General features: G+C 36.7%; 1 protein-coding gene across 1 annotated transcript; it reads left to right on the forward strand.

The window, feature by feature from the left end:
• LOC105965989 (uncharacterized) lies at positions 1 to 25,292 on the forward strand. The gene is made up of 7 exons (XM_088818306.1): positions 1 to 123; positions 7,400 to 7,631; positions 8,100 to 8,302; positions 13,613 to 13,844; positions 14,313 to 14,529; positions 23,059 to 24,384; positions 24,963 to 25,292. The coding sequence occupies exons 1-7, from the start codon at positions 1 to 3 to the stop codon at positions 24,967 to 24,969; spliced, it is 2,340 nt and encodes a 779-aa protein (XP_088674432.1). The 3' UTR covers positions 24,970 to 25,292.
• The last annotated feature ends 1,416 nt before the right edge of the window (positions 25,293 to 26,708 follow it).

Consider the following 26,708-nt stretch of genomic DNA (forward strand, 5'->3'; position numbering starts at 1 on the left):
ATGGGGAGGTTTGGATCTGGAGGCATCAGATACCTTGCTCTTCTCCTCCACTATTTCGTGAGGCTGCCGGCTTCGACAGAGCTACAGGATTTGAGAGAATTAGGGGCGGCGATAGTGACCGTGGTTGTTGGCTGTGTTGTTTTGAGTTCCAGAAATTTTGGGGAAGAGAATTAGGTGCTGGATTTTTTTTTTCCCAAGTGGGGGCGTTGAGACTTGAGAGGGTGATGGGGAGAACGAAGATGATTAGGATTTAAGATTTTAAAAATTGCTATTTGGTCCTTTGAATTTAATTTATTTACAATTACATCAAATTTAACATACATTTTTTATTTATATGTATAAAAGGGTGTTTATGTCATTTTACCCCCAAAATTTTCAAAAGAACCGCACAACCTGCGCGTGATTACCACGAGCAGCTTTAATGGACTTTTTCGCCTTTGACTTTTAATCATAGGGGGGTTTTTGCTAATTTTTATAACACAAGGACTTTTTTAGCAATTAAGGATTACACAGGGGTGGTATTTGCAATTTACTCTATCTTCTTATTAGTCGTCTTTTCTACTTTTTCGTTTTCCTACCAGAGTTCATTATAATATTCTATTTTGGAAAATTACTGTTTTCACCCCTCAAGTTTACACTGATTTTATATAGTCCCTCAAGTTCAAAAAAACACATTTGGTTCCACATGTTTCAATAATTTAACACATTTGGTCATCTCTGTCAATTTACTGTTAGTCCATCAGTTAAGTCAGTGAAATGCACACGCAGGCCCACGCTTGATTTGTTAGTGCTAACGTAAATTTGCAGAAATGACTGAATTCGATGCAAACTTGAGGGATGAAGTTTTCCTATTCTTTTTAGGGTTTTACTCTTTTTTTTTTCCATAAAAATGTTTTTTTTTGTTTATTTAAGAAATTTAAAAATTGCAATTTGATCCAAAGTTTTGGATTAATTATATTTAAATCCAATTCGATTTTATGTTTAGGAAAATTACAATTTAGTCCCCTAATTTAAGTTTCAGAAATTTAGTAAAATTGAAATTTGGCCTGGGTGTGGGCCCTGGGGTGGGGCGAGCAGGGTCCACGCCCAGGGCCCAATGTCATAAGGGGGCCCAACATTTTCATTTTTTAATATATATTATATATTTTTATGTGTAAAAATTGTTTTATTGTTAAAAAAAAATTATTCTTCTATTTTTAAATTATTTTTCTCTTTTATTCTTTTTTCTTTTTTATAAATTTATTTTAAAAATAGATTTGAAATTTAATATTTTTTTTATTCTAAAATTTGCTTTACACAAGTTTTTTATTTAGACATGCATATTTTCAGACTTCTATTTATCAGGTTTTTGTTAAAACATTAATTTATTTATATTATGGCACCGACTAGTTGCAATCAGAAATTTACTTAGGGCAAGACCAAATTAATTGTTTTTTATCAAATTAAATATAAAAAGACTATAATAACCCTAATAAAATACAGCAAAATAAAAATTCTTTTATTAATTTACTTTTGCAAGACCATTTTAAAAAAGAAAAATTAATAATAAAAAAAAAGCAAAAATTGAAAAACGAGGAGGAGGGAAGAAGGGAAGAAAACAAAAAAAAATCAACTGCATTACTTGCCGCCGCCCTTCGCCGTCGCCGTCGCCGTTGCAGTCCACCACCTCGCCGTCGCCGTTGCAGTCGACAAGCACTAGAAATATCCCCCGTCACCGTTGCAGTCGTCGCCGTTGATCGTTTTTCTCGTTTTTCGCACCTCATTTCACGTACGAAAAATTCGACGTGTACAGGTCGAAATATGCTCCGAATATCGACACATTAGTGTCGAAATATGCACCGAATATCGACACCAGAATGTCGAAAAATTCAATAAAAATCGACAGTAAAAGAGTGTCGATTTATGTTGAAATTTTCGACACTAGTGTGTCGATATTCGGAGCATATTTCGACCTGTACACGTCGAATTTTTTGTACGTGAAATGAGGTGCGAAAAACGAGAAAAACGATCACAAAATACAATATTTCTTACCCCTTTGTGTTCTTCGACCTTAGAATCCTCCATATTTATGTTTTGTGTATCCATAATGTCCTTCTTTTCAAGTTTCAGTAAGATTTGAGGGTTTTGGAGAATATGGAATATTTTTTTTGTGGAAAATAAGAGTGTGAAGAAGAACATACTGGGGTGTTGTTGGGGGAGTGAGTTCCTTCTCATTTTTTCCTTTTTTTTTTAATTCCTTTTTTTTTTTTTTTTTTGGTCTTGCAATAACACTTAACCTAATTTGAATTAATAATATCTAAATTAATATTGGGGTTATATTTGTAATTTCCAGTCTTGATCTTAGTAAGTTTATTTATATTTTGGTCTTGCATGAAGTAAGGTCTTGTACTTAGTAATATTCGTCTTGCATATATTCGTTGCCTTATATTATTTCATTAAGCTTAAGATGCGGAAAAAAAAATCCGATTGTTGCCGCAAAACTACCGAACAATTATATTCTCGCCCCGGGCCCCTGAATACGCCGGACCGGCCCTGATCAGCACTAGTCTTTCACCTTAAAAAACCACTCCCAACCCAGACATCATCACCACCTAAAATACATTGGCACACACCTACGCCACCGTAGTCCGCCGTCGGATCTCCGCACAGCCCCTTATGCGAATCGTGCCACCCAATTTTTCACTATCGCGACCGCCAAAAAAAACATTAGCACACACCTCACACCGCCGTAGCCCGACGGGTCCCCGCACAAATCCACTTATTTCACAGCCCAAAAATAGGGGTTTCATGGTAGCAAGAGTGTTGAGTTGTGGGTGTTCTTGAATTTTGTGTAAATTTGCCAAAAAATAAAGTAAATTTATAAAATAGGATATGAAATATGTTGGGTGTCTTGAATTTTGTGTTAATTTACCTTATGTCAAAGAAATTAGAAAAGTATAACTGGAATTGCTTCTCCTATCACGATGAAAAGAAATTAGAAAAGTATAACTGGAATTGCTTCTCCTATCACGATGAAGAAGACTGAATAGGAGAGAGATGGTTAAAACAAAAGGACAAAGAAAAGGTGGTGTTGATTGACGGTGTTAGGTTGGGTGGCGTTGGTTGACAATGTTCGGTTTTAAAGGGCAAAATGGTAAATTTAGAAAAAAAAACTGACGGTGTGATTTTTTTAAACGTTGACCATAAATGATAGGGACTATTTTGGTACGATTTGTAGTTTAAGAGGTGTTTGTGACAAGCCCTATAGTTCAGGGGTGCAAACGTATTTTCCCCTTAAAAAAAATAAAAATAAATTGTGGTTGGTGTTGTGAACTATGTTTTCGCGTTGTCTTGCATTTTTAATTATTTTATGTTTGTCTTTTTTTTTTTGGATTTTTTAATAATTATTTAAAATGGGAGATGTAGCGTTTTTGTAATTTCAGAACTTAGATCCAACAGTGTTATTAAGACTTAGGTCAAATGTCTGACAGCTAACAGCGAGGGCCACGGGGAAAATTGATGCAATTAAGAGTAGAAGGGCGTAAAATGATATCGAGCCAAAGTATAAAGAGGGGAAAGTGGAATTTAAAAAAAAAAAAAAATCCCGCCAATTTATATTTTATACTAATTTTTTGAAACTTGTATAGGGACTTGATTGCAATTTCTCCAAAGAACATGTCCTGGACTAAATTCGTCACCACCGCACCTCTTCCGCCGCTACCACCTCAGCCCTTTTGTATCATGACCAAAGGACTTGATTGCAATTACTGTGTACTCCAAAATTTGTCTGTGTATAGATTCAAGTTGGACCGAAAGGCTGTTGAAAGGATAGTACTGTTGAAGAATCTACGATCACTTCACCTCCAAGAAATCAACATTGAGGACGAAGAGGTTTTTCAGAAGATAATCTCGAACTGCCCTTCGACTGAAACGATGCGTATTGAAAATTGTGAGGGGTCAAGAAACATTAATGTGGGTAATCTTCGTCGTCTCAAGGACTTTCATTCATCGGGTTTTAACTTAGGCGTAGCAAATACGGAACGCTGTAGCTTTGAAATAAGTCACCAATCTATTGAAACCATCTTCATTACATACAGGCCCGTTCCTGGGAATTCGGGGGCCCTAGGCGAGGTTTAAAGAACAACTGAAAACAGGGGCCTCAATTTTATGAACCATTTTTTTTTTATTAATGGGTGTTCGAAATTGAATGTAGTAAAAAGAATATTTTATAATTTTTTTTCTAAAAAATGAAGAAAATAAAGATTGTGGGGGGTTCGGGGGCAGTGCCCCCGAAATATTTTTTGAAATGTATGAATATAAAGTAACTAAAAATATGGACAAAAATTCAAAATTAACAATATGATTTGCTGGTTCACTTCCTCCCGTGACGTATAATTTTTATAGCAATAGACTTCAAAAATATTTATAAACTTGAATACACTAATAAATATTGATTCTTATTTTAGAATAAAAATAAGTAATTAAGACATTATAAATTAATATTTAGGGGCCCCAATGTTAAGAAAATTTCAAAAATATCTATTGATCATTGTTAAGTGTATATTTATACACTTAATTATACCTTTTAATTGGAGCTTTTGGTGTGTTTTTACGATAATTGGTGCTTAATTTGGTTATTATTTGTATTTTAGGTGCAAATTGAAGAATTGACAACTTTTGGGGTGAAAACTGCAAATGCAGAGAAAAAGTGGGCCAAAAGTGAAAAAAGTCAGATTTCCTGCAGAATTAAAGCCCGCGCGGCCGTGCGGATTTTAAAGCATAATCTCACACGGCCGTCCGGGTGGACGTGAAGGCGCAGTGAAGGAATTTTAATTACACAAGGAAACCCGCCCTATTATATTTTTGCACCCTATTTAAAGGCCAAGAGCACACAATTAGATCTATCTTTTACCATCTATCTTTATTTTTAGTTTTTAGCTTTCATCTTTCGACACGCAATCAAGGAGCAAGAGAACGAAGACGAAGACTTGACGACTCTTCATCCTAGTTTTCCTTTTTCCTTTTCTTTTCTGATTCGAACCTCTTTTTCGACTTTTATGCAAGTTTAATTCTTCGATTATTTCTTCTATCTTGATCTTATTTAGTGCATGAGCGTAGCTAACTTATGTTGCTATTTGTTATTGTTAGAATTGATTGACAGATCGTTTTAATAATTAGAACAGAGATAGAAGAGCCTTCGAGTAGTTTTTCACCGAATGCGTGTGTTGATTGCATGTATTATCGTAGACATACAGATAATACCTTAGGTAGCCGTTGTCGAGACTTGTTATTTAATGCTTTATTTATACTAGGTTTGCATAGACATATAGTGAATCTTTTATGAATAATAGGTTTATAGCGCAGCGACAGCTGGTTATGAATAATTTCGTGTCTTGGGTTAATAATCGGGAATCGTAACTTGCATGATAGGAGATTAATTGGGTGAAGAATTATCGCATAGGGGGAAGATAAAATCCTAGATCCGTTTTATATTGATATTTTCTCGTGTTTAATTGCTTTCTTAATTAGTTTAATTTATTTAGTTAATTAATTTGACAAACTTGCGTAGGCTGGATAAAAATCGTAACTGTTAAAATTTGGTACTTAGGATTAAATAATTTGCGTATTCCCTGTGGGATCGACATCCGACTCTCACGAGTCTACTTTACTACTTGTTTGCGATACGTACACTTGCGTGTTGGTATTTAGCACCCAACAAGTTTTTGGCGCCGTTGCCGGGGAATACGGCTAAATTATTTATTTATCCTAATATTAAATTTGAACAATTTTTCTTACTTCAGCCAATTTTTTTTTCAATTTTATTTAATTATTTTTTTTTATTTTGTTTTAGGTACTTTTTATGCGAAGAGGACACGACACGAGCTTGCTACCTCTTGATCCCGAAATTGAGCGAACGTTTAGGCAAGCCAGGAGAAATCAACGGTTAGCCCAAAACACTCCGGCAACGATGGAAGACGAGAATAATCGTGGGGGAGGTGTCCAAGGGCGCCTACCGAATGCGGCAGGGGATGTCATTATCGAGCAAGAGCAACGCCAGCTAATCAATCCACCGCCTCGCCAACGAGCCTTGCACGAGTACACCGTTCCGACACTCAATGGGTTCCAATCAAGCATCCAACAGCCCCCCATTGAAGCCAACAATTTCGAGATTCGAGCGGGACTCCTCACGATGCTCCAAAACAATGGTATGTTCAGCGGATTGGCTCATGAAGACCCACATCTCCATTTGGTCAACTTTCTCGAAACATGTGACTCGCACAAAATGAACGGAGTAACACCCGAAGCACTGCAACTCCGCCTGTTCAAGCACTCCCTACAAGGAGCAGCCCGAGAATGGTTGCAAACTCGCGCACCGCACTCCATCTCGTCGTGGGCCCAGCTAGCTCAACTTTTCATGAACACATACAACTCCCCAACAAAAACTGAGAGAATCCGGAGAGAAATTCAAAATTTCATACAAGAAGCCGGTGAAGCACTATTCGAGACGTGGGAGCGATTCAAACAGTTAGTGAGGAGGTGCCCGAATCACGGACTACAAGAGTGGCGCCAGCTGCAAATATTTTACGATGGACTGCAAGACAACTCGAGGACAGTACTCGACTCTGCAGCTGGAGGTATGTTCATGAGTTTGACCTATGACGAAGCATACGAGCTCTTGGAACGAATCGCTAGAAATAAATACATGCGAGCATCGGACCGGTCGAATAGCGGAGCAGTCAAGACGGGCGGAATTTTGGAGTTAGATGGAGTCACCGCAATCACGGCCCAATTGGAGAAGCTATCGAAGCAAGTAGCGGCTCTGCAAACTCAGCAAGTCCATGCAGTCCAAGTTCCCGACCAGCGCGTAGAAGAAACGGAGTCTCTGAATTATGTGCATGACACCAACCGACAACAGAGGAACCCGTACTCCAACACGTACAACCCCGGATGGAAGGATCACCCTAACTTTGGGTGGGGAGGAAATCAGCAAGGACCAAGGCAAGCACCACCTCAAGGTCAACCGCCTAATTATTCACGACCAGCGCCCGGATTCCAAAATCCGCCTCAAGCTCAACCTCAAGGCGGAGATCTCGCAAACATCTTGGCGCAGTTTATGACAACCACCCAAGCCTCCATCCGCAATTTAGAAACACAGATGGGTCAACTTGCAACCCAACTAACAGCAAGGCCATCGGGAGCACTGCCATCAAACACGGAAGACCCTCGGAAGAACAACGTCGAGCAGTGCAACGCCGTGAGTTTAAGGAACGGGAGACAATTGGAGGAAGCCCCATGAAAGGAGAAGCAAAACACGGTGATCGAGAAGCCGAATGTGATTGAGGAAAAAGAAGCAACTCGCAAGGAACCGCCATCTCCCACAGTGATCTCACGAGTACCTCAAGTCCCATATCCTCAAAAGCTTCAAAAGAAGAAGCTCGATGCCGAGCACCAAGGATTCTTGAACAAGCTGAAGGAAATCCACATCAATATTCCGTTTATCGAAGCCATTCAAAAGATGCCAAAGTGGGTGAAATTCCTCAAGGAGCTCGTGACAAAGAGAAATAAATTGCAAGGGAATGAGATCATCCAACTCACGGAGCAATGCAGTGAAATTCTTGTACGACCACTTCCACAAAAACTCGGCGATCCAGGTAAGTTCACTATCCCTTGCACTATTGGAGGTAGAAATTTTCGGTCACTCATTGATTTAGGTGCTAGCATTAATCTTATGCCTTATTCCATTTACAAAAATCTTGGGTTAGGTGAGATTGAACCAACGGCTATAACTCTTCAATTAGCCGATAGGTCTCTAGTTTACCCAAAAGGTATTCTAGAGAACGTGCTAGTGAAAGTGAATAAATTTATTTTCCCTGTGGATTTCGTTATACTTGATATAGATGAAGATAGGGAGATACCTCTTATTCTAGGAAGGCCGTTTTTAGCCACGTCGAAAACTCTAATTGATTGTGCTAGTGGTGATCTTTCAATGACAGTGCACGATCAAACGATCAAATTTAACGTTTTTAGCGCTAATAAAAATCCATGTGATGATAATGATTGTTATGCTATTGATCTTGTGGATTTTACGAATCATGACGATTTTGACGTTTTGATCTTAGACCATGGGAAAGGATCTTTGAGTGCAGGAGATGGTGGCGGAAAAGATAGTCGGACGGAGCAAGTTTATTGTGCGAGCCCAATTTTAACTCCGCCGAGAGACAGTCAAAAGAGTTGGGATGATAACAATGATGAACGTGCAAAGTGGATGTGGCCACCTAACGAACCAAACGAGCATTATTGGGGAGAGGGATGCAATCGCCAAGTGACTTCGGTCACGTTAGCTTGAACAAAGAAGCAGACAAAGTCTGGCTGAAGACTGTAAACTTAGCGCTTCTCGGGAGGCAACCCGAGCTTTCGTTTTTTTTTATTATTTATTTTATGTCACTTTAAATTTTAGTTTTGCTTTTATTTTATTTTATAAATAAAAAAAAAAAAAAAAAAAAAAAAAAAAAAAAAAAAAAAAAAAAAAAAAAAAAAAAGTTTCAGGGGCACTAATAAGAAGTTTTAATTTTGCAGGGACCTAAATGCAATTATTCACACGGCCGTGCAAGAAAAAGGGAGGAAATTCACACGGCCGTGTGAATTTCGGGGATGCTACTGTATAAAATCCGGAAATGGGACGGCCGTGCGGATTTTTCCCTTAAAAATCACACGGCCGTCCAAAAATTGAAGCCACTACTGCCCAAATATGCAAAATGGCACGGCCGTGCAGATTTAAGGCCAAAATTCCGCACGGCCGTGCGAAAGAAAAAAAAAAAAAAAAAAAAATAAAAAAAAAAATTAAATCAATAAAAAAAAAATCCGGGCATATTAAATAGGGTTTTTTCCAAACCCCAATTTCCATAATTCCCAAATCCCCTCTCTTCCACTTCGAACCCTACCCCCCTCTTTTCAAAATTTTCAATTTTCTTGGACCAAATTCACCGAAAATTCACCAATTACACACACATACTTCTTAATCGTGGTGGTTTCTTGTTGATTTGCGCAGGGGGGATTCAAGAAAGGTGCAATTTTCTCCACAAACCCACTCCACCAAGAACGCCCACAAGGTGTTCGACGAATTGCCCAAGTCAAGTTTGGGGGGAATTTTGCACATCAATTCACGTATAATCCCGACGATGGTCCCGACATTTAAAACAGGTGTTTTCTATCCTTAAACTCCGGGCAAATCACATTGAGGGCAATGTGAATTTTAAGTTTGGGGGTGGTTAACTACTTGTTTTCATTTATGTGCTTTATGTGTGTTTTATTTTTTTATTGTGCATGTTTTAGTTTGTTGTTTTAGTTGCCGTTTTATTATTTTCGTTTTATTCTAAAAAAAAAAAAAAAAAAAAAAAAAAAAAAAAAAAATTTGTTCGATGCATCGATGAATTACGATGATGGTAGATGGTCAATGTTTGATGATGAAACTACTTGCTTTATGTTGATAAGGAGTATGTATTTGTTTAGCTTTCGATTCAACGGAACGTAGAAGTGAATTATTGCTAGGAATCACACCTTGTGCTTTGCTTTGGTTGAATGTTTTGCATGTTAAATTTGGAATTTATTTGTGCTCAATCATGCTTTGTTTGGTTTTAAATCTCACCTTAGGACAGGTATGATACGAAGTGTTGATAATAAGTGATTTGGGATATGATTTGGGCCTTCTTTGAACCGTTTGAGCCTTTCAAGCCTACCTTTAAATTTTTATCCTTAGAACCTTGATTTGAGCCTCGGAGAAAAAAGGTGTTCTTTCTTTTAGCCAATATATAGAAGGTAGAAAAGTGGAGATTTCTGAATAATCATCCCTTGGAGGTCCGTCGAGAAATTCTTATAAGATCTTTCTTCTTCTTCGAAAAAAAAAAAATAAAAAAAATAAAAAATAATAAAAAAATAAAAAAAAAAAAAAAAAAAAAAAGAGAAAAAGAAAAAGGATAGATATATATGTGCATCTTCATATATATATATATATCTAAATCCTTCGATTAAAAAAAAAAAAAATAAAAAAAAAAATAAAAATAAAAAGAAGAAGAAGAATAGATTAGAAGGGAGAAATAAGGACTAGTTGTTGAGTTGTGTTGAAAACTCGATCCATTGCCTCAAGGCAAAAGTGTTGACGTGTGAATTTTGGAGAATCGAGTTTATTTAAGTCCCTAGAGGTGAATTCATTGTTTCAAACGCCTATCTTTCAAATTTTGGCGTAATCACCTCAATTCAAGAAAATTAGCCACATATACCCATATTACCTACCTCGGACCAAAGAGCCTAACAATTGAAAGCCACAAAGTCCCAATGATTCCAATAGCTTATTGTTCAATATTAGTTGAGTAAAATAATTTGGTGAGTATTTGGAGTCAAATATATGCATGTAAGTACAAATTCTTTCTATCTTTAACTTGCAAATATTGGATACTTGAAGCAATTGTATGATTTGTGGTTTTTGGTAATGGTGAGTGACTAAGTGCCGTTGAATGTTAAGCTTGCGAATACTTATGAATTGTCATCATAATTGCAAGTTCTGAAAACACGAAGTTGACCAATCGACCTATGTAATGAGATGTATTGTCATGATTTGTGTTCTTGATTTGATTTTACTTGAGGACAAGCAAAAGTTCAAGTTTGGGGGTGTGTTAAGTGTATATTTATACACTTAATTATACCTTTTAATTGGAGCTTTTGGTGTGTTTTTACGATAATTGGTGCTTAATTTGGTTATTATTTGTATTTTAGGTGCAAATTGAAGAATTGACAACTTTTGGGGTGAAAACTGCAAATTCAGAGAAAAAGTGGGCCAAAAGTGAAAAAAGTCAGATTTCCTGCAGAATTAAAGCCCGCGCGGCCGTGCGGATTTTAAAGCATAATCTCACACGGCCGTCCGGGTGGACGTGAAGGCGCAGTGAAGGAATTTTAATTACACAAGGAAACCCGCCCTATTATATTTTTGCACCCTATTTAAAGGCCAAGAGCACACAATTAGATCTATCTTTTACCATCTATCTTTATTTTTAGTTTTTAGCTTTCATCTTTCGACACGCAATCAAGGAGCAAGAGAACGAAGACGAAGACTTGACGACTCTTCATCCTAGTTTTCCTTTTTCCTTTTCTTTTCTGATTTTTATGAATTTTCGTATTTTTATTATGCTTTTCGTTACGAACATGAGTAGCTAAGTTTTTATTCTAGGATTTTATTGGAACCCTATGTGGTGATTCGAACCTCTTTTTCGACTTTTATGCAAGTTTAATTCTTCGATTATTTCTTCTATCTTGATCTTATTTAGTGCATGAGCGTAGCTAACTTATGTTGCTATTTGTTATTGTTAGAATTGATTGACAGATCGTTTTAATAATTAGAACAGAGATAGAAGAGCCTTCGAGTAGTTTTTCACCGAATGCGTGTGTTGATTGCATGTATTATCGTAGACATACAGATAATACCTTAGGTAGCCGTTGTCGAGACTTGTTATTTAATGCTTTATTTATACTAGGTTTGCATAGACATATAGTGAATCTTTTATGAATAATAGGTTTATAGCGCAGCGACAGCTGGTTATGAATAATTTCGTGTCTTGGGTTAATAATCGGGAATCGTAACTTGCATGATAGGAGATTAATTGGGTGAAGAATTATCGCATAGGGGGAAGATAAAATCCTAGATCCGTTTTATATTGATATTTTCTCGTGTTTAATTGCTTTCTTAATTAGTTTAATTTATTTAGTTAATTAATTTGACAAACTTGCGTAGGCTGGATAAAAATCGTAACTGTTAAAATTTGGTACTTAGGATTAAATAATTTGCGTATTCCCTGTGGGATCGACATCCGACTCTCACGAGTCTACTTTACTACTTGTTTGCGATACGTACACTTGCGTGTTGGTATTTAGCACCCAACAAGTTTTTGGCGCCGTTGCCGGGGAATACGGCTAAATTATTTATTTATCCTAATATTAAATTTGAACAATTTTTCTTACTTCAGCCAATTTTTTTTTCAATTTTATTTAATTATTTTTTTTTATTTTGTTTTAGGTACTTTTTATGCGAAGAGGACACGACACGAGCTTGCTACCTCTTGATCCCGAAATTGAGCGAACGTTTAGGCAAGCCAGGAGAAATCAACGGTTAGCCCAAAACACTCCGGCAACGATGGAAGACGAGAATAATCGTGGGGGAGGTGTCCAAGGGCGCCTACCGAATGCGGCAGGGGATGTCATTATCGAGCAAGAGCAACGCCAGCTAATCAATCCACCGCCTCGCCAACGAGCCTTGCACGAGTACACCGTTCCGACACTCAATGGGTTCCAATCAAGCATCCAACAGCCCCCCATTGAAGCCAACAATTTCGAGATTCGAGCGGGACTCCTCACGATGCTCCAAAACAATGGTATGTTCAGCGGATTGGCTCATGAAGACCCACATCTCCATTTGGTCAACTTTCTCGAAACATGTGACTCGCACAAAATGAACGGAGTAACACCCGAAGCACTGCAACTCCGCCTGTTCAAGCACTCCCTACAAGGAGCAGCCCGAGAATGGTTGCAAACTCGCGCACCGCACTCCATCTCGTCGTGGGCCCAGCTAGCTCAACTTTTCATGAACACATACAACTCCCCAACAAAAACTGAGAGAATCCGGAGAGAAATTCAAAATTTCATACAAGAAGCCGGTGAAGCACTATTCGAGACGTGGGAGCGATTCAAACAGTTAGTGAGGAGGTGCCCGAATCACGGACTACAAGAGTGGCGCCAGCTGCAAATATTTTACGATGGACTGCAAGACAACTCGAGGACAGTACTCGACTCTGCAGCTGGAGGTATGTTCATGAGTTTGACCTATGACGAAGCATACGAGCTCTTGGAACGAATCGCTAGAAATAAATACATGCGAGCATCGGACCGGTCGAATAGCGGAGCAGTCAAGACGGGCGGAATTTTGGAGTTAGATGGAGTCACCGCAATCACGGCCCAATTGGAGAAGCTATCGAAGCAAGTAGCGGCTCTGCAAACTCAGCAAGTCCATGCAGTCCAAGTTCCCGACCAGCGCGTAGAAGAAACGGAGTCTCTGAATTATGTGCATGACACCAACCGACAACAGAGGAACCCGTACTCCAACACGTACAACCCCGGATGGAAGGATCACCCTAACTTTGGGTGGGGAGGAAATCAGCAAGGACCAAGGCAAGCACCACCTCAAGGTCAACCGCCTAATTATTCACGACCAGCGCCCGGATTCCAAAATCCGCCTCAAGCTCAACCTCAAGGCGGAGATCTCGCAAACATCTTGGCGCAGTTTATGACAACCACCCAAGCCTCCATCCGCAATTTAGAAACACAGATGGGTCAACTTGCAACCCAACTAACAGCAAGGCCATCGGGAGCACTGCCATCAAACACGGAAGACCCTCGGAAGAACAACGTCGAGCAGTGCAACGCCGTGAGTTTAAGGAACGAGAGACAATTGGAGGAAGCCCCATGAAAGGAGAAGCAAAACACGGTGATCGAGAAGCCGAATGTGATTGAGGAAAAAGAAGCAACTCGCAAGGAACCGCCATCTCCCACAGTGATCTCACGAGTACCTCAAGTCCCATATCCTCAAAAGCTTCAAAAGAAGAAGCTCGATGCCGAGCACCAAGGATTCTTGAACAAGCTGAAGGAAATCCACATCAATATTCCGTTTATCGAAGCCATTCAAAAGATGCCAAAGTGGGTGAAATTCCTCAAGGAGCTCGTGACAAAGAGAAATAAATTGCAAGGGAATGAGATCATCCAACTCACGGAGCAATGCAGTGAAATTCTTGTACGACCACTTCCACAAAAACTCGGCGATCCAGGTAAGTTCACTATCCCTTGCACTATTGGAGGTAGAAATTTTCGGTCACTCATTGATTTAGGTGCTAGCATTAATCTTATGCCTTATTCCATTTACAAAAATCTTGGGTTAGGTGAGATTGAACCAACGGCTATAACTCTTCAATTAGCCGATAGGTCTCTAGTTTACCCAAAAGGTATTCTAGAGAACGTGCTAGTGAAAGTGAATAAATTTATTTTCCCTGTGGATTTCGTTATACTTGATATAGATGAAGATAGGGAGATACCTCTTATTCTAGGAAGGCCGTTTTTAGCCACGTCGAAAACTCTAATTGATTGTGCTAGTGGTGATCTTTCAATGACAGTGCACGATCAAACGATCAAATTTAACGTTTTTAGCGCTAATAAAAATCCATGTGATGATAATGATTGTTATGCTATTGATCTTGTGGATTTTACGAATCATGACGATTTTGACGTTTTGATCTTAGACCATGGGAAAGGATCTTTGAGTGCAGGAGATGGTGGCGGAAAAGATAGTCGGACGGAGCAAGTTTATTGTGCGAGCCCAATTTTAACTCCGCCGAGAGACAGTCAAAAGAGTTGGGATGATAACAATGATGAACGTGCAAAGTGGATGTGGCCACCTAACGAACCAAACGAGCATTATTGGGGAGAGGGATGCAATCGCCAAGTGACTTCGGTCACGTTAGCTTGAACAAAGAAGCAGACAAAGTCTGGCTGAAGACTGTAAACTTAGCGCTTCTCGGGAGGCAACCCGAGCTTTCGTTTTTTTTTATTATTTATTTTATGTCACTTTAAATTTTAGTTTTGCTTTTATTTTATTTTATAAATAAAAAAAAAAAAAAAAAAAAAAAAAAAAAAAAACAAAAAAAAAAAAAAAAAAGTTTCAGGGGCACTAATAAGAAGTTTTTATTTTGCAGGGACCTAAATGCAATTATTCACACGGCCGTGCAAGAAAAAGGGAGGAAATTCACACGGCCGTGTGAATTTCGGGGATGCTACTGTATAAAATCCGGAAATGGGACGGCCGTGCGGATTTTTCCCTTAAAAATCACACGGCCGTCCAAAAATTGAAGCCACTACTGCCCAAATATGCAAAATGGCACGGCCGTGCAGATTTAAGGCCAAAATTCCGCACGGCCGTGCGAAAGAAAAAAAAAAAAAAAAAAAAAATAAAAAAAAAAATTAAATCAATAAAAAAAAAATCCGGGCATATTAAATAGGGTTTTTTCCAAACCCCAATTTCCATAATTCCCAAATCCCCTCTCTTCCACTTCGAACCCTACCCCCCTCTTTTCAAAATTTTCAATTTTCTTGGACCAAATTCACCGAAAATTCACCAATTACACACACATACTTCTTAATCGTGGTGGTTTCTTGTTGATTTGCGCAGGGGGGATTCAAGAAAGGTGCAATTTTCTCCACAAACCCACTCCACCAAGAACGCCCACAAGGTGTTCGACGAATTGCCCAAGTCAAGTTTGGGGGGAATTTTGCACATCAATTCACGTATAATCCCGACGATGGTCCCGACATTTAAAACAGGTGTTTTCTATCCTTAAACTCCGGGCAAATCACATTGAGGGCAATGTGAATTTTAAGTTTGGGGGTGGTTAACTACTTGTTTTCATTTATGTGCTTTATGTGTGTTTTATTTTTTTATTGTGCATGTTTTAGTTTGTTGTTTTAGTTGCCGTTTTATTATTTTCGTTTTATTCTAAAAAAAAAAAAAAAAAAAAAAAAAAAAAAAAAAATTTGTTCGATGCATCGATGAATTACGATGATGGTAGATGGTCAATGTTTGATGATGAAACTACTTGCTTTATGTTGATAAGGAGTATGTATTTGTTTAGCTTTCGATTCAACGGAACGTAGAAGTGAATTATTGCTAGGAATCACACCTTGTGCTTTGCTTTGGTTGAATGTTTTGCATGTTAAATTTGGAATTTATTTGTGCTCAATCATGCTTTGTTCGGTTTTAAATCTCACCTTAGGACAGGTATGATACGAAGTGTTGATAATAAGTGATTTGGGATATGATTTGGGCCTTCTTTGAACCGTTTGAGCCTTTCAAGCCTACCTTTAAATTTTTATCCTTAGAACCTTGATTTGAGCCTCGGAGAAAAAAGGTGTTCTTTCTTTTAGCCAATATATAGAAGGTAGAAAAGTGGAGATTTCTGAATAATCATCCCTTGGAGGTCCGTCGAGAAATTCTTATAAGATCTTTCTTCTTCTTCGAAAAAAAAAAAATTAAAAAAAAAAAAAAATAATAAAAAAATAAAAAAAAATAAAAAAAAAAAAAAAAAGAGAAAAAGAAAAACGATAGATATATATGTGCATCTTCATATATATATATATATATCTAAATCCTTCGATTAAAAAAAAAAAAAAAAAATAAAAAAAAAAAAAAAATAAAAAGAAGAAGAAGAATAGATTAGAAGGGAGAAATAAGGACTAGTTGTTGAGTTGTGTTGAAAACTCGATCCATTGCCTCAAGGCAAAAGTGTTGACGTGTGAATTTTGGAGAATCGAGTTTATTTAAGTCCCTAGAGGTGAATTCATTGTTTCAAACGCCTATCTTTCAAATTTTGGCGTAATCACCTCAATTCAAGAAAATTAGCCACATATACCCATATTACCTACCTCGGACCAAAGAGCCTAACAATTGAAAGCCACAAAGTCCCAATGATTCCAATAGCTTATTGTTCAATATTAGTTGAGTAAAATAATTTGGTGAGTATTTGGAGTCAAATATATGCATGTAAGTACAAATTCTTTCTATCTTTAACTTGCAAATATTGGATACTTGAAGTAATTGTATGATTTGTGGTTTTTGGTAATGGTGAGTGACTAAGTGCCGTTGAATGTTAAGCTTGCGAATACTTATGAATTGTCATCATAATTGCAAGTTCTGAAAACACGAAGTTGACCAATCGACCTATGTAATGAGATGTATTGTCATGATTTGTGTTCTTGATTTGATTTTACTTGAGGACAAGCAAAAGTTCAAGTTTGGGGGTGTGTTAAGTGTATATTTATACACTTAATTATACCTTTTAATTGGAGCTTTTGGTGTGTTTTTACGATAATTGGTGCTTAATTTGGTTATTATTTGTATTTTAGGTGCAAATTGAAGAATTGACAACTTTTGGGGTGAAAACTGCAAATTCAGAGAAAAAGTGGGCCAAAAGTGAAAAAAGTCAGATTTCCTGCAGAATTAAAGCCCGCGCGGCCGTGCGGATTTTAAAGCATAATCTCACACGGCCGTCCGGGTGGACGTGAAGGCGCAGTGAAGGAATTTTAATTACACAAGGAAACCCGCCCTATTATATTTTTGCACCCTATTTAAAGGCCAAGAGCACACAATTAGATCTATCTTTTACCATCTATCTTTATTTTTAGTTTTTAGCTTTCATCTTTCGACACGCAATCAAGGAGCAAGAGAACGAAGACGAAGACTTGACGACTCTTCATCCTAGTTTTCCTTTTTCCTTTTCTTTTCTGATTTTTATGAATTTTCGTATTTTTATTATGCTTTTCGTTACGAACATGAGTAGCTAAGTTTTTATTCTAGGATTTTATTGGAACCCTATGTGGTGATTCGAACCTCTTTTTCGACTTTTATGCAAGTTTAATTCTTCGATTATTTCTTCTATCTTGATCTTATTTAGTGCATGAGCGTAGCTAACTTATGTTGCTATTTGTTATTGTTAGAATTGATTGACAGATCGTTTTAATAATTAGAACAGAGATAGAAGAGCCTTCGAGTAGTTTTTCACCGAATGCGTGTGTTGATTGCATGTATTATCGTAGACATACAGATAATACCTTAGGTAGCCGTTGTCGAGACTTGTTATTTAATGCTTTATTTATACTAGGTTTGCATAGACATATAGTGAATCTTTTATGAATAATAGGTTTATAGCGCAGCGACAGCTGGTTATGAATAATTTCGTGTCTTGGGTTAATAATCGGGAATCGTAACTTGCATGATAGGAGATTAATTGGGTGAAGAATTATCGCATAGGGGGAAGATAAAATCCTAGATCCGTTTTATATTGATATTTTCTCGTGTTTAATTGCTTTCTTAATTAGTTTAATTTATTTAGTTAATTAATTTGACAAACTTGCGTAGGCTGGATAAAAATCGTAACTGTTAAAATTTGGTACTTAGGATTAAATAATTTGCGTATTCCCTGTGGGATCGACATCCGACTCTCACGAGTCTACTTTACTACTTGTTTGCGATACGTACACTTGCGTGTTGGTATTTAGCACCCAACAATCATTTAGTTTAAATTTATTTTAGAACCGATGTTCAAAAATATTATATATAATAAATTTTTAAAAATAATTACTAATATATAAAGTGTATATAAAATAATTTGGGGGCCCCAAATTTTAGAAAAAAATCGGGGGCCCTAGGCGACCGCCTACTTCGCCTCCCCTCAGAACCGGCCCTGATTACATACGGTAACCTTTTGTTTCACAAGGGTGCGGAGTTTTGTTTTCTCGACGATTTACGTCTGCGCGGTGTCAGTTTGTTGCCTGACAACTTTTCATCGTGTAAATTCCCAAGTCTGAAACGTCTGATTCTCGACTATTGTGATGGATTCGAAGTAATCGAGCTATTTATCGATGCCCCAAAAATAAAATCTTTTGAATATAGAGGAAACTTTGTCCCATCCATCTCTTTTGCGACCACTCTGAACGAGTGGGATTCACATATATATGTGCGTTCGACAGATGCTTCTTCTTCTTGGTGGTTCATCAAGCTAAAAGAACACTCAAATCATTAAGCCAATCTAGTATTCGTAGTCTGGCCATTAATTATATATATTATCCCGGGATTGTTCATGAGCAACAATTCATAATTCGTACTAAACCTCTTGTGGTGGAGAGAGTGAAATTGAAATGCGGTCATTTGTCTCTCTTTTCACCCCTTTTAAATGGGGTGTTTTGTATTCGTCGTCCAAGAAACATCTGCGACTTCGATATGGTGGAGTGGGATATGAAACTCATCGAGCATCTGTGGAAGATTTTAACGCAGAGAGAAAGTGGAGACAAAGACGAATGGAAACGAGAGTTGGAAGAAGTAAGCATGGAGATTTATGACGACAATCGAAAAGAATGGAGCCCGACACGTTTTTCCGAATTGCGAAACTGCGTTCAAGGTAAACTTATCCGTGCTCGCTTTGCATTGAAATGGAGAGAAACCTTTAATTTGCCATACTTTGAGTCCCTACACTATTCGATAAATTAGCAAGTATTTACATATGGAGAATTGATTTAATTTTTTATGCTTCTCTTAACTTAATTACATGCAGATAGGTTTATCTGGTTTAGTTGCTTTGGTCTTTCTTTCTTTTTGTTTAATTTGTTTAAGATCTTATTTGTAGTAAAGTCTTGTTGTTTCAAGAGTTAGCAGACGTGAAAGTCAAGAAATTAGATATTACATCTGATCATTTACCCTGAGTGGATTTGAATCGTATATTTGCACATAATTAATTACACACACGTCTATGTGCATGTGTGCTTAGTGGGTAGTTATTTAATCAAATCTACGATTTTGTCCTACGCGGTGTAAATAACCAGGTGTAACATCTAACTCCCCCTACCAATCGTCAGTTTTCATGGCCATAATTAGTATATTAATTAATCTAATGTCTCCGTCTCCAAGTTTATTGTTATGAGTTTCAATTTGGGGTGAAAGATAGATGGAACATATCGGAATCAACTTTTTCAGAATTTTTTTCCAATTGTTTTCGGAAGTACAGAACCAATTCTCAATACAAAATTTTCGGAATCTATAAATTCATTTCTATTCCAAAAGTTATGGAAATTTTTGAATTTCAAAAATTCGGAAAAAAAATAGTTTTAGGGTTTAAATTTTTTCGAAAACTTTCATAATTTTTTCGGAAAATAAGAACACCCACATTGATAAAACTATTAAGTACTAAGGTTCAAAATGTTAAAAACAAGAGCAAATATCACTTAATCCTCATGTGGATACAAGTTTTTGCAGATAATCACCTTGTGCTCATAATATCAACATATGGGCAACCCCTTGTGGTTAAGTCGTGCCCGTTAGCTTTTTTCATTAAAATAACTGTGCATCCAAATCACGTTTGCAAGGTCGGTGGGTCTAATCATGGGCGGACGCAGGGTTTTTTCTTGAGGGCTACAATATGGGAGTGAATTAAGAGAATTTGTTTTTATTTTTACTGACTAAAGTGTATAAATTGAAAGTTTGGGGGTGAAAGTACATTAACTGATACTCCCTCCGTCCCATTTTAAATGTCGTTTTTGGTGGTTACGCGTAGATTAAGATAGTCAATAAATATGTATAAATTATACCAAAAATAACATAATAAATACTAAAATACCCTTGTCATTAATTATTTTTTAATTAACTAATTAAGAGTGATAAGGGGCAAAATTGATAAAAATGCAATTAATACCATATTGAAACTCTAAAATGACAAATAATTTGGGACAAAAAAAACACTCCAAAAAGACATATAATAAGGGACAGAGGGAGTACATAAGAAAAAAAAATTGTTAGGAAAACAAAATTGGAGGGGGGTTGTTTTGGGTCTTAATTGATTGAGAGATTTCGGGTTATTTCTATCCTACACCCGGTCCGAGTGATTTTTTACCGTTGATCTACACACACCAATGTTGGTGTGTGTGTATGAATGGTCTACCCAGTGTATTTCACCCGGTGTAGCATAATATAATCCGAGATTTCGCCATTGGGTACAAATGTTGGTGTGTGTGTATATGAATGGTCTACCCAGTGTATTTCACCCGATGTAGCATAATATAATCCGAGATTTCGCCATTGGGTACATACAGGCCCGTTCCTGGGAATTCGGGGGCCCTAGGCGAGGTTTAAAGAACAACTGAAAACAGGGGCCTCAATTTTATGAACCATTTTTTTTTTTATTAATGGGTGTTCGAAATTGAATGTAGTAAAAAGAATATTTTATAATTTTTTTTCTAAAAAATGAAGAAAATAAAGATTGTGGGGGGTTCGGGGGCAGTGCCCCCGAAATATTTTTTGAAATGTATGAATATAAAGTAACTAAAAATATGGACAAAAATTCAAAATTAACAATATGATTTGCTGGTTCACTTCCTCCCGTGACGTATAATTTTTATAGCAATAGACTTCAAAAATATTTATAAACTTGAATACACTAATAAATATTGATTCTTATTTTAGAATAAAAATAAGTAATTAAGACATTATAAATTAATATTTAGGGGCCCCAATGTTAAGAAAATTTCAAAAATATCTATTGATCATTTAGTTTAAATTTATTTTAGAACCGATGTTCAAAAATATTATATATAATAAATTTTTAAAAATAATTACTAATATATAAAGTGTATATAAAATAATTTGGGGGCCCCAAATTTTAGAAAAAAATCGGGGGCCCTAGGCGACCGCCTACTTCGCCTCCCCTCAGAACCGGCCCTGGGTACATAAACAAGGAAAAGAGGTCTTCACGCGCAAGAGAAAAAATAAACAATTAATAATAATTAATGGGAAATTCTATGCTACACCTGGTGAATATAACCAGACACCCTAATTAATAAGATTCTCACTATGGGTTCAGTTATGGTCCAATGGATTTTTAGAAATATAATTATAAAATAAATAATAATTAATAAGTTTATAATCGGACGCCTTCACCCAAAATAAAAATAAAAATTAATCTGACAATTTCATTAGGGTTTATGAATCAGACGGAGAAAAATATCATGAAGAGAGCAAAATCAGAAGACGATTCCAAATCCATGGACAGAATATCGGAGTTGCCAATAGACATCTTGCAGAGAATTCTGTATTTCCTCCCCCAAAAAGATGCTGTCCGAACATCTATCCTGTCGAAAGGGGGCAACTATTTCAAATACTAATTTTGCTTACTTGAATACTACCAAGTTTAAAACCAAAATTGAGTACATATTTATCAGTTTTTTCTTACTTTAATACCAAAATAAAAAGAAAATTACAAAAACACCCTTTTATACAAAAAATCAATTATATCAAATTTTATTAGAAATTACCTAATCAAAAACCAAATAAAAAAAAAGAAAAAAATACTTTTGTTGTAAAAAAAAAACCTCCAACCCTCGCCGCCGCCGCCGCCGCCGCTGAACGCCGCCGAACGCCACCGTACGCCGCCGCCGCTTCTTCGTCCATTGTTATCAACCCGCCGCCGCTTCTTCGTTCCGGTTTCATTCATCCAAGTAATAATTTTTTTCGAATTTTTTTTCTTTAATATTTACTTAGGATTTGATTGTTTGATATGGGTAATTAGGATTTGATTGTTTTAGGTAGAAATGATCGTTAATTAGTAATGGGTGCATCTAATTTCAGTCGATTTGAGCATTGATTTGAGATTCGTGGGTTGGTTCTTCGTTCACAATTTTCGACCTGTATATGTCGATTTTTGATGAATTTTCGACAGCTTGATGTCGAAAATTCATCCAAAATCGACATATAGTTGTCGAAAAATGTGAAAGCTTAAAATGGGATTTTTGATAATTCGACAGCTAGCTGTCGAAATTTGGATGAGTTTTCGACAGCTAGCTGTCGAATATTCAACCAATTTTCGACAGCTAGCTGTCAAATTAGATCTGTGTAATTTTTTTTTTTTACTTTTTTTATTTTTATTTTTATTTTTTTTTATATTTTCGACACTTAGGTGTCGAAAATTGTATCAAAATTCGACACTTAGGTGTCGAAACTTAATAAAATATGAATTGTTATGTTTTCGACACATACATGTCGAAAAATAAGGGTATTTTCGACCTGTATGTGTCGAAAATACATGGCGAGTTTAAAAAAAAAAAAAAAATTCAAAATCGATGTTTTAGCTCAAAAAATACATGAATACATACTTGAATGGGTTCTCCTTGCTCGTAAACTACCATTCTATTGTCATTTGACGCCATTTTGCAAGTTGTGTAAGGTTTTGATTTCTTTTGTTTTGAGGTTTTTTAGGAGGGTTTTTGGGGAGGGAGAAGAAGGAGGTGAGGGGTTTGTGAGTGAGGAGGGAAATGTTTTTTTTAGGTTTTTGATTATTTGGTATTTAAGAAAGAAAAATAGTATTTGTAATATTTTTTTGGTTTTAATTTTCATTAAGGGCATTAAAATAATTTACAATTAATTGTTTATTTTTTATTTTTTTGGTATTCAAGTAAGCAAAAGTTAGTATTTGAAATAGTTATCCCCCTGTCGAAATCATGGCGCTGCAATTGGCGTACTCGCCCCAATCTCGATTTTTCAGACAACACCTTCTTCAAAGGTAACCCCAAGAAATTTCTATCCGCTGTCGACAAGAATTTACAGCTATACCGTGATCAAAATATGGGCTTAGAGGAATTTAGCCTCTGTATACATATATGCTATTCAGACAACAAAGAACCCGCTTCGTTTCTTGAAAAATGGATCCCGTTACTCACAACTATGGGCGTGAAGAAGTTTCGTCTTTCGATTCATTCGGAGTACCGTAAGTGTGTGCTTGTTGAACTGCCGCGAATAGTATTCGGAGAGGAATCGCTCCAAGATTTGCACGTGCAGGGATTCATGTTGGAGCAAGAGGCTATTGAAAGGATAGCGCTCTCGAAGAATCTGAAAAAACTTCGTCTCGAGCACGTCTACGTTAAGGCCAACACTCTTCAGACGATAATAATAATATACCCCTCATCTCTCGAAACTATTCAAATTAGTCACAGTAATATTCCTTTCCACAAAGGTTCGGATTTTCGTAATCTCAGTGAGTTACATTTGTCGGGTGTTGAATCTTCACTGGATAACTTATCTTCGTGTGAATTTCCGAGCCTCAAACGCTTGACTCTGCGGTATTGTTACACACTCGCAGAATCGCGTATATCTATTGATGCACCAAACTTGGTATATTTTGAATATTTAGGATCCGTTATCCCATCCATCTCTTTCGCAACGACTTCCACCGAGTGTAGTACACATCTATACGTGTTTCCGAAAGGCGATCGTTCGGCTTCGTGGTTGCTCAAGCTAAGAACACTGCTCGAGTCGTTGAGCCGATTTAATATTTGTCTGGATATTAATTATAAATTTTGCAATCACTTCAGGGGTGCCTGTGAACAACTCATAATTCACGACAACGTCCACCTGGTACTCGACGACGGTTGCAATAAACCTGTTGCGGTGGAGAGCTTGCTCTTGAATTGTGATTTATGTCGCTTTTCGACACTTTTAAAGGGGTTGTTTCGAATTTGTCGTCCGAAAAATTTCGGCAACATTTGCTTCATGAGGTGGGGGATGAAAGGTACCGAGTTTTTGTGGAATGTTCTAACGAAGAGAGAGAGTGGAGAGCAAGATCAGTTCAAACATGAGCTGTGGTTGTTGGATTTGGAGCAAGCCAGTTTGGAAATCGAGGACAAGAATCGAAAAGAATGGCGCCCGATAACTGTGTCAGAATTGGCGAACAATAAAAAATTGAAATACGAACGTACTCGCGCATTGAAATGGAGACAAACTTTGTGAGTCTTTCAATCGTATTACCGAGAAATCATTTAAATATTCTGCTTATTATCGTATCTGTTAACCTATCATACATTTAGTTTCAGTCTTCCTTTCTGTTGTTTTGATTTTCTACAAGAGTTCATTGTGATATTCTTTTTGCTCCGATTTATCGTTTGTGAACTAATTAATAGAAAAAATAACTGGATGAGATAAAGTATACTATCAAACTTTTTAGGATAATTCCGTCACCTAGAAACTATCGTGTCCTGTTTATATTATTTGCAGCATATTTGTTCCGTCTGAGAGTAGTGAAATTGCTTAATTACATTTTCGACCTTCGTATGGATGGCAGAGTTTGGGTTGAGCTTTATATAATTTGATGAACGTACGTAACTATGTTTATATTCTCGTGTTTTAGTTGTAATAATATCCTTAGTCTTGATCACGGGGAGAATGCCAAGGCAAGCCATTTAGAATGGAATGGGATAATATATATATATATATATATATATATATATATATATATATATATATATATATATATTAAATTAGCACAAAGTTTGTGATTTTTTTCTTCATTCCTACTTGTAAACAGGCTATAAGGGAAACGAAGCTATGGAAATGAAAGCGACTTTGGAAGTAAAGGGAGTGGTAAGTTTCATGTCTGTACTCTTGACAGCAGTTCAGCTCAACAAAAATCCAGTTCGACTTAGAAGCTTTTATCTTGCGGAGTAAGTCGACTCTGTTACTACTTTCTTGATTCTAGGAAGACTGTATAAATGTTAGGGCAAATTACGGCCACTCCCTGAGGTATGGCCAAATTACGAAAAAACCCCTCTTGTTTGGGTAATTAGTAATTACAGCTACCCCTCCTTTTAAATATTTTTTACATCAAATTTATGTAATTCGGTTATTTACCGAACCAAATCGTTTCGGTTTTATCGATTTAACATCCCTAAATTTTCGCTGGAGGGGTATTTTTGTAAGATAATACATAGTTGAGGGGTGACTGTAATTACCCAAACATGAGGGGGGTTTTCGTAATTTGCCCTAAATGTTATGTTTAACTTTTTCTTGTTCTTTTTTATGTTTGTGTTTTCCATCAAAATAATGATGGTCTTACTACGTATTAATGTTCGAGATAAACTGGAGACGGTCAGAAATAAAGTTATGGCCTGGTTAAAAAAATCATTGATAGAGAATAAGATCTCGTCAATTTGCTGATATATGAATGATTTTGGTGTAGCTTTATTGAACAAGAACCTTTTTTTTTTTTTTTTTTTTTTTGGCAGAGAAGTATTAAGTTTTTTTTATTGATCGAATGCATCCTATCAAGTTCGAAGTTGGATATTCTTAGCAATGTGTTTGGAAGAAGGCATATGGTCGCAAGAGAGGATATATGTGAAAAGAGAGGCTGACACAATTAATTTTAGATTTTTTATTGTAATGTTTAGAATTATGTAAATTTAACTACAAATGAAAGTTTGGCATTTAGTACTCTGTAAACAATTCATGTTTTTTCAATGTATAAGGTTTCCTGACGGCTTGAAACCGTCGTGTGTAATCTTCCTAACGTTTTTTTTTTTTTCACTTTTCTTGACGCTTTGTATTCGTCGTATAAAGCGATATGGTGAAAGGATGAAAATGCCCTTCAAGTTGATTGAGATATGAAAAAAGCCGGTGAAATATACGCCGGAAAGTCCCATTTAGGGCAAAGTGCAACTATAATACAATTTGGAAGAGGGAGAGTTTCAATATTTGAATTTGTAGGGGAGAGATTGTGAAATCTAGAAATTTCACTAGAGTAATCTGTCTGGCTGTCTAGAGGGCGAATTGCATTTTGTCTAACTTTTTAACGTGAATGGTAGTGAACAATTTACACAAGAGAACAATGTGGAATCTGATAATCTTGGTTTTATATTTTCATGAAGATCAATACATCGATTGTTTTTCAATGATACTGCTATGGATCAATGAGATACTATGGATTGAACTATGTATATTCCATAAGATACTGCTATGGATTAAGGTTAGAATCGTCTTTTAACTCTTTTTGACCATGAACTTAAAACTAGACGAAATTATTCAGTTGAAGAAGAATAACAGTAAATAGCATTTTGACACCTGTACTTAGGCCAATTTTACACTTTGCCACCTTAACAATATAAATTTACACGGTCACATTTTTTATGTACATTGCCACCTATAACTGACTTTGCGGCCAAACTTGTTGGGATCCGGCGCGCATGAATTACACGTGCCCAAATATATGGGCATTTTCGTCTTTTCAGGTCCAAATGCACAATGAGCCCTAATTTGCTCTCTATTTTCTCTCTTCTTC

The sequence above is a fragment of the Erythranthe guttata genome, chromosome 5 (assembly GCF_056151865.1).
Source record: "Erythranthe guttata isolate IM_541 chromosome 5, IM_541, whole genome shotgun sequence".
In the NCBI taxonomy this organism is placed as follows: Eukaryota; Viridiplantae; Streptophyta; class Magnoliopsida; order Lamiales; family Phrymaceae; genus Erythranthe; species Erythranthe guttata.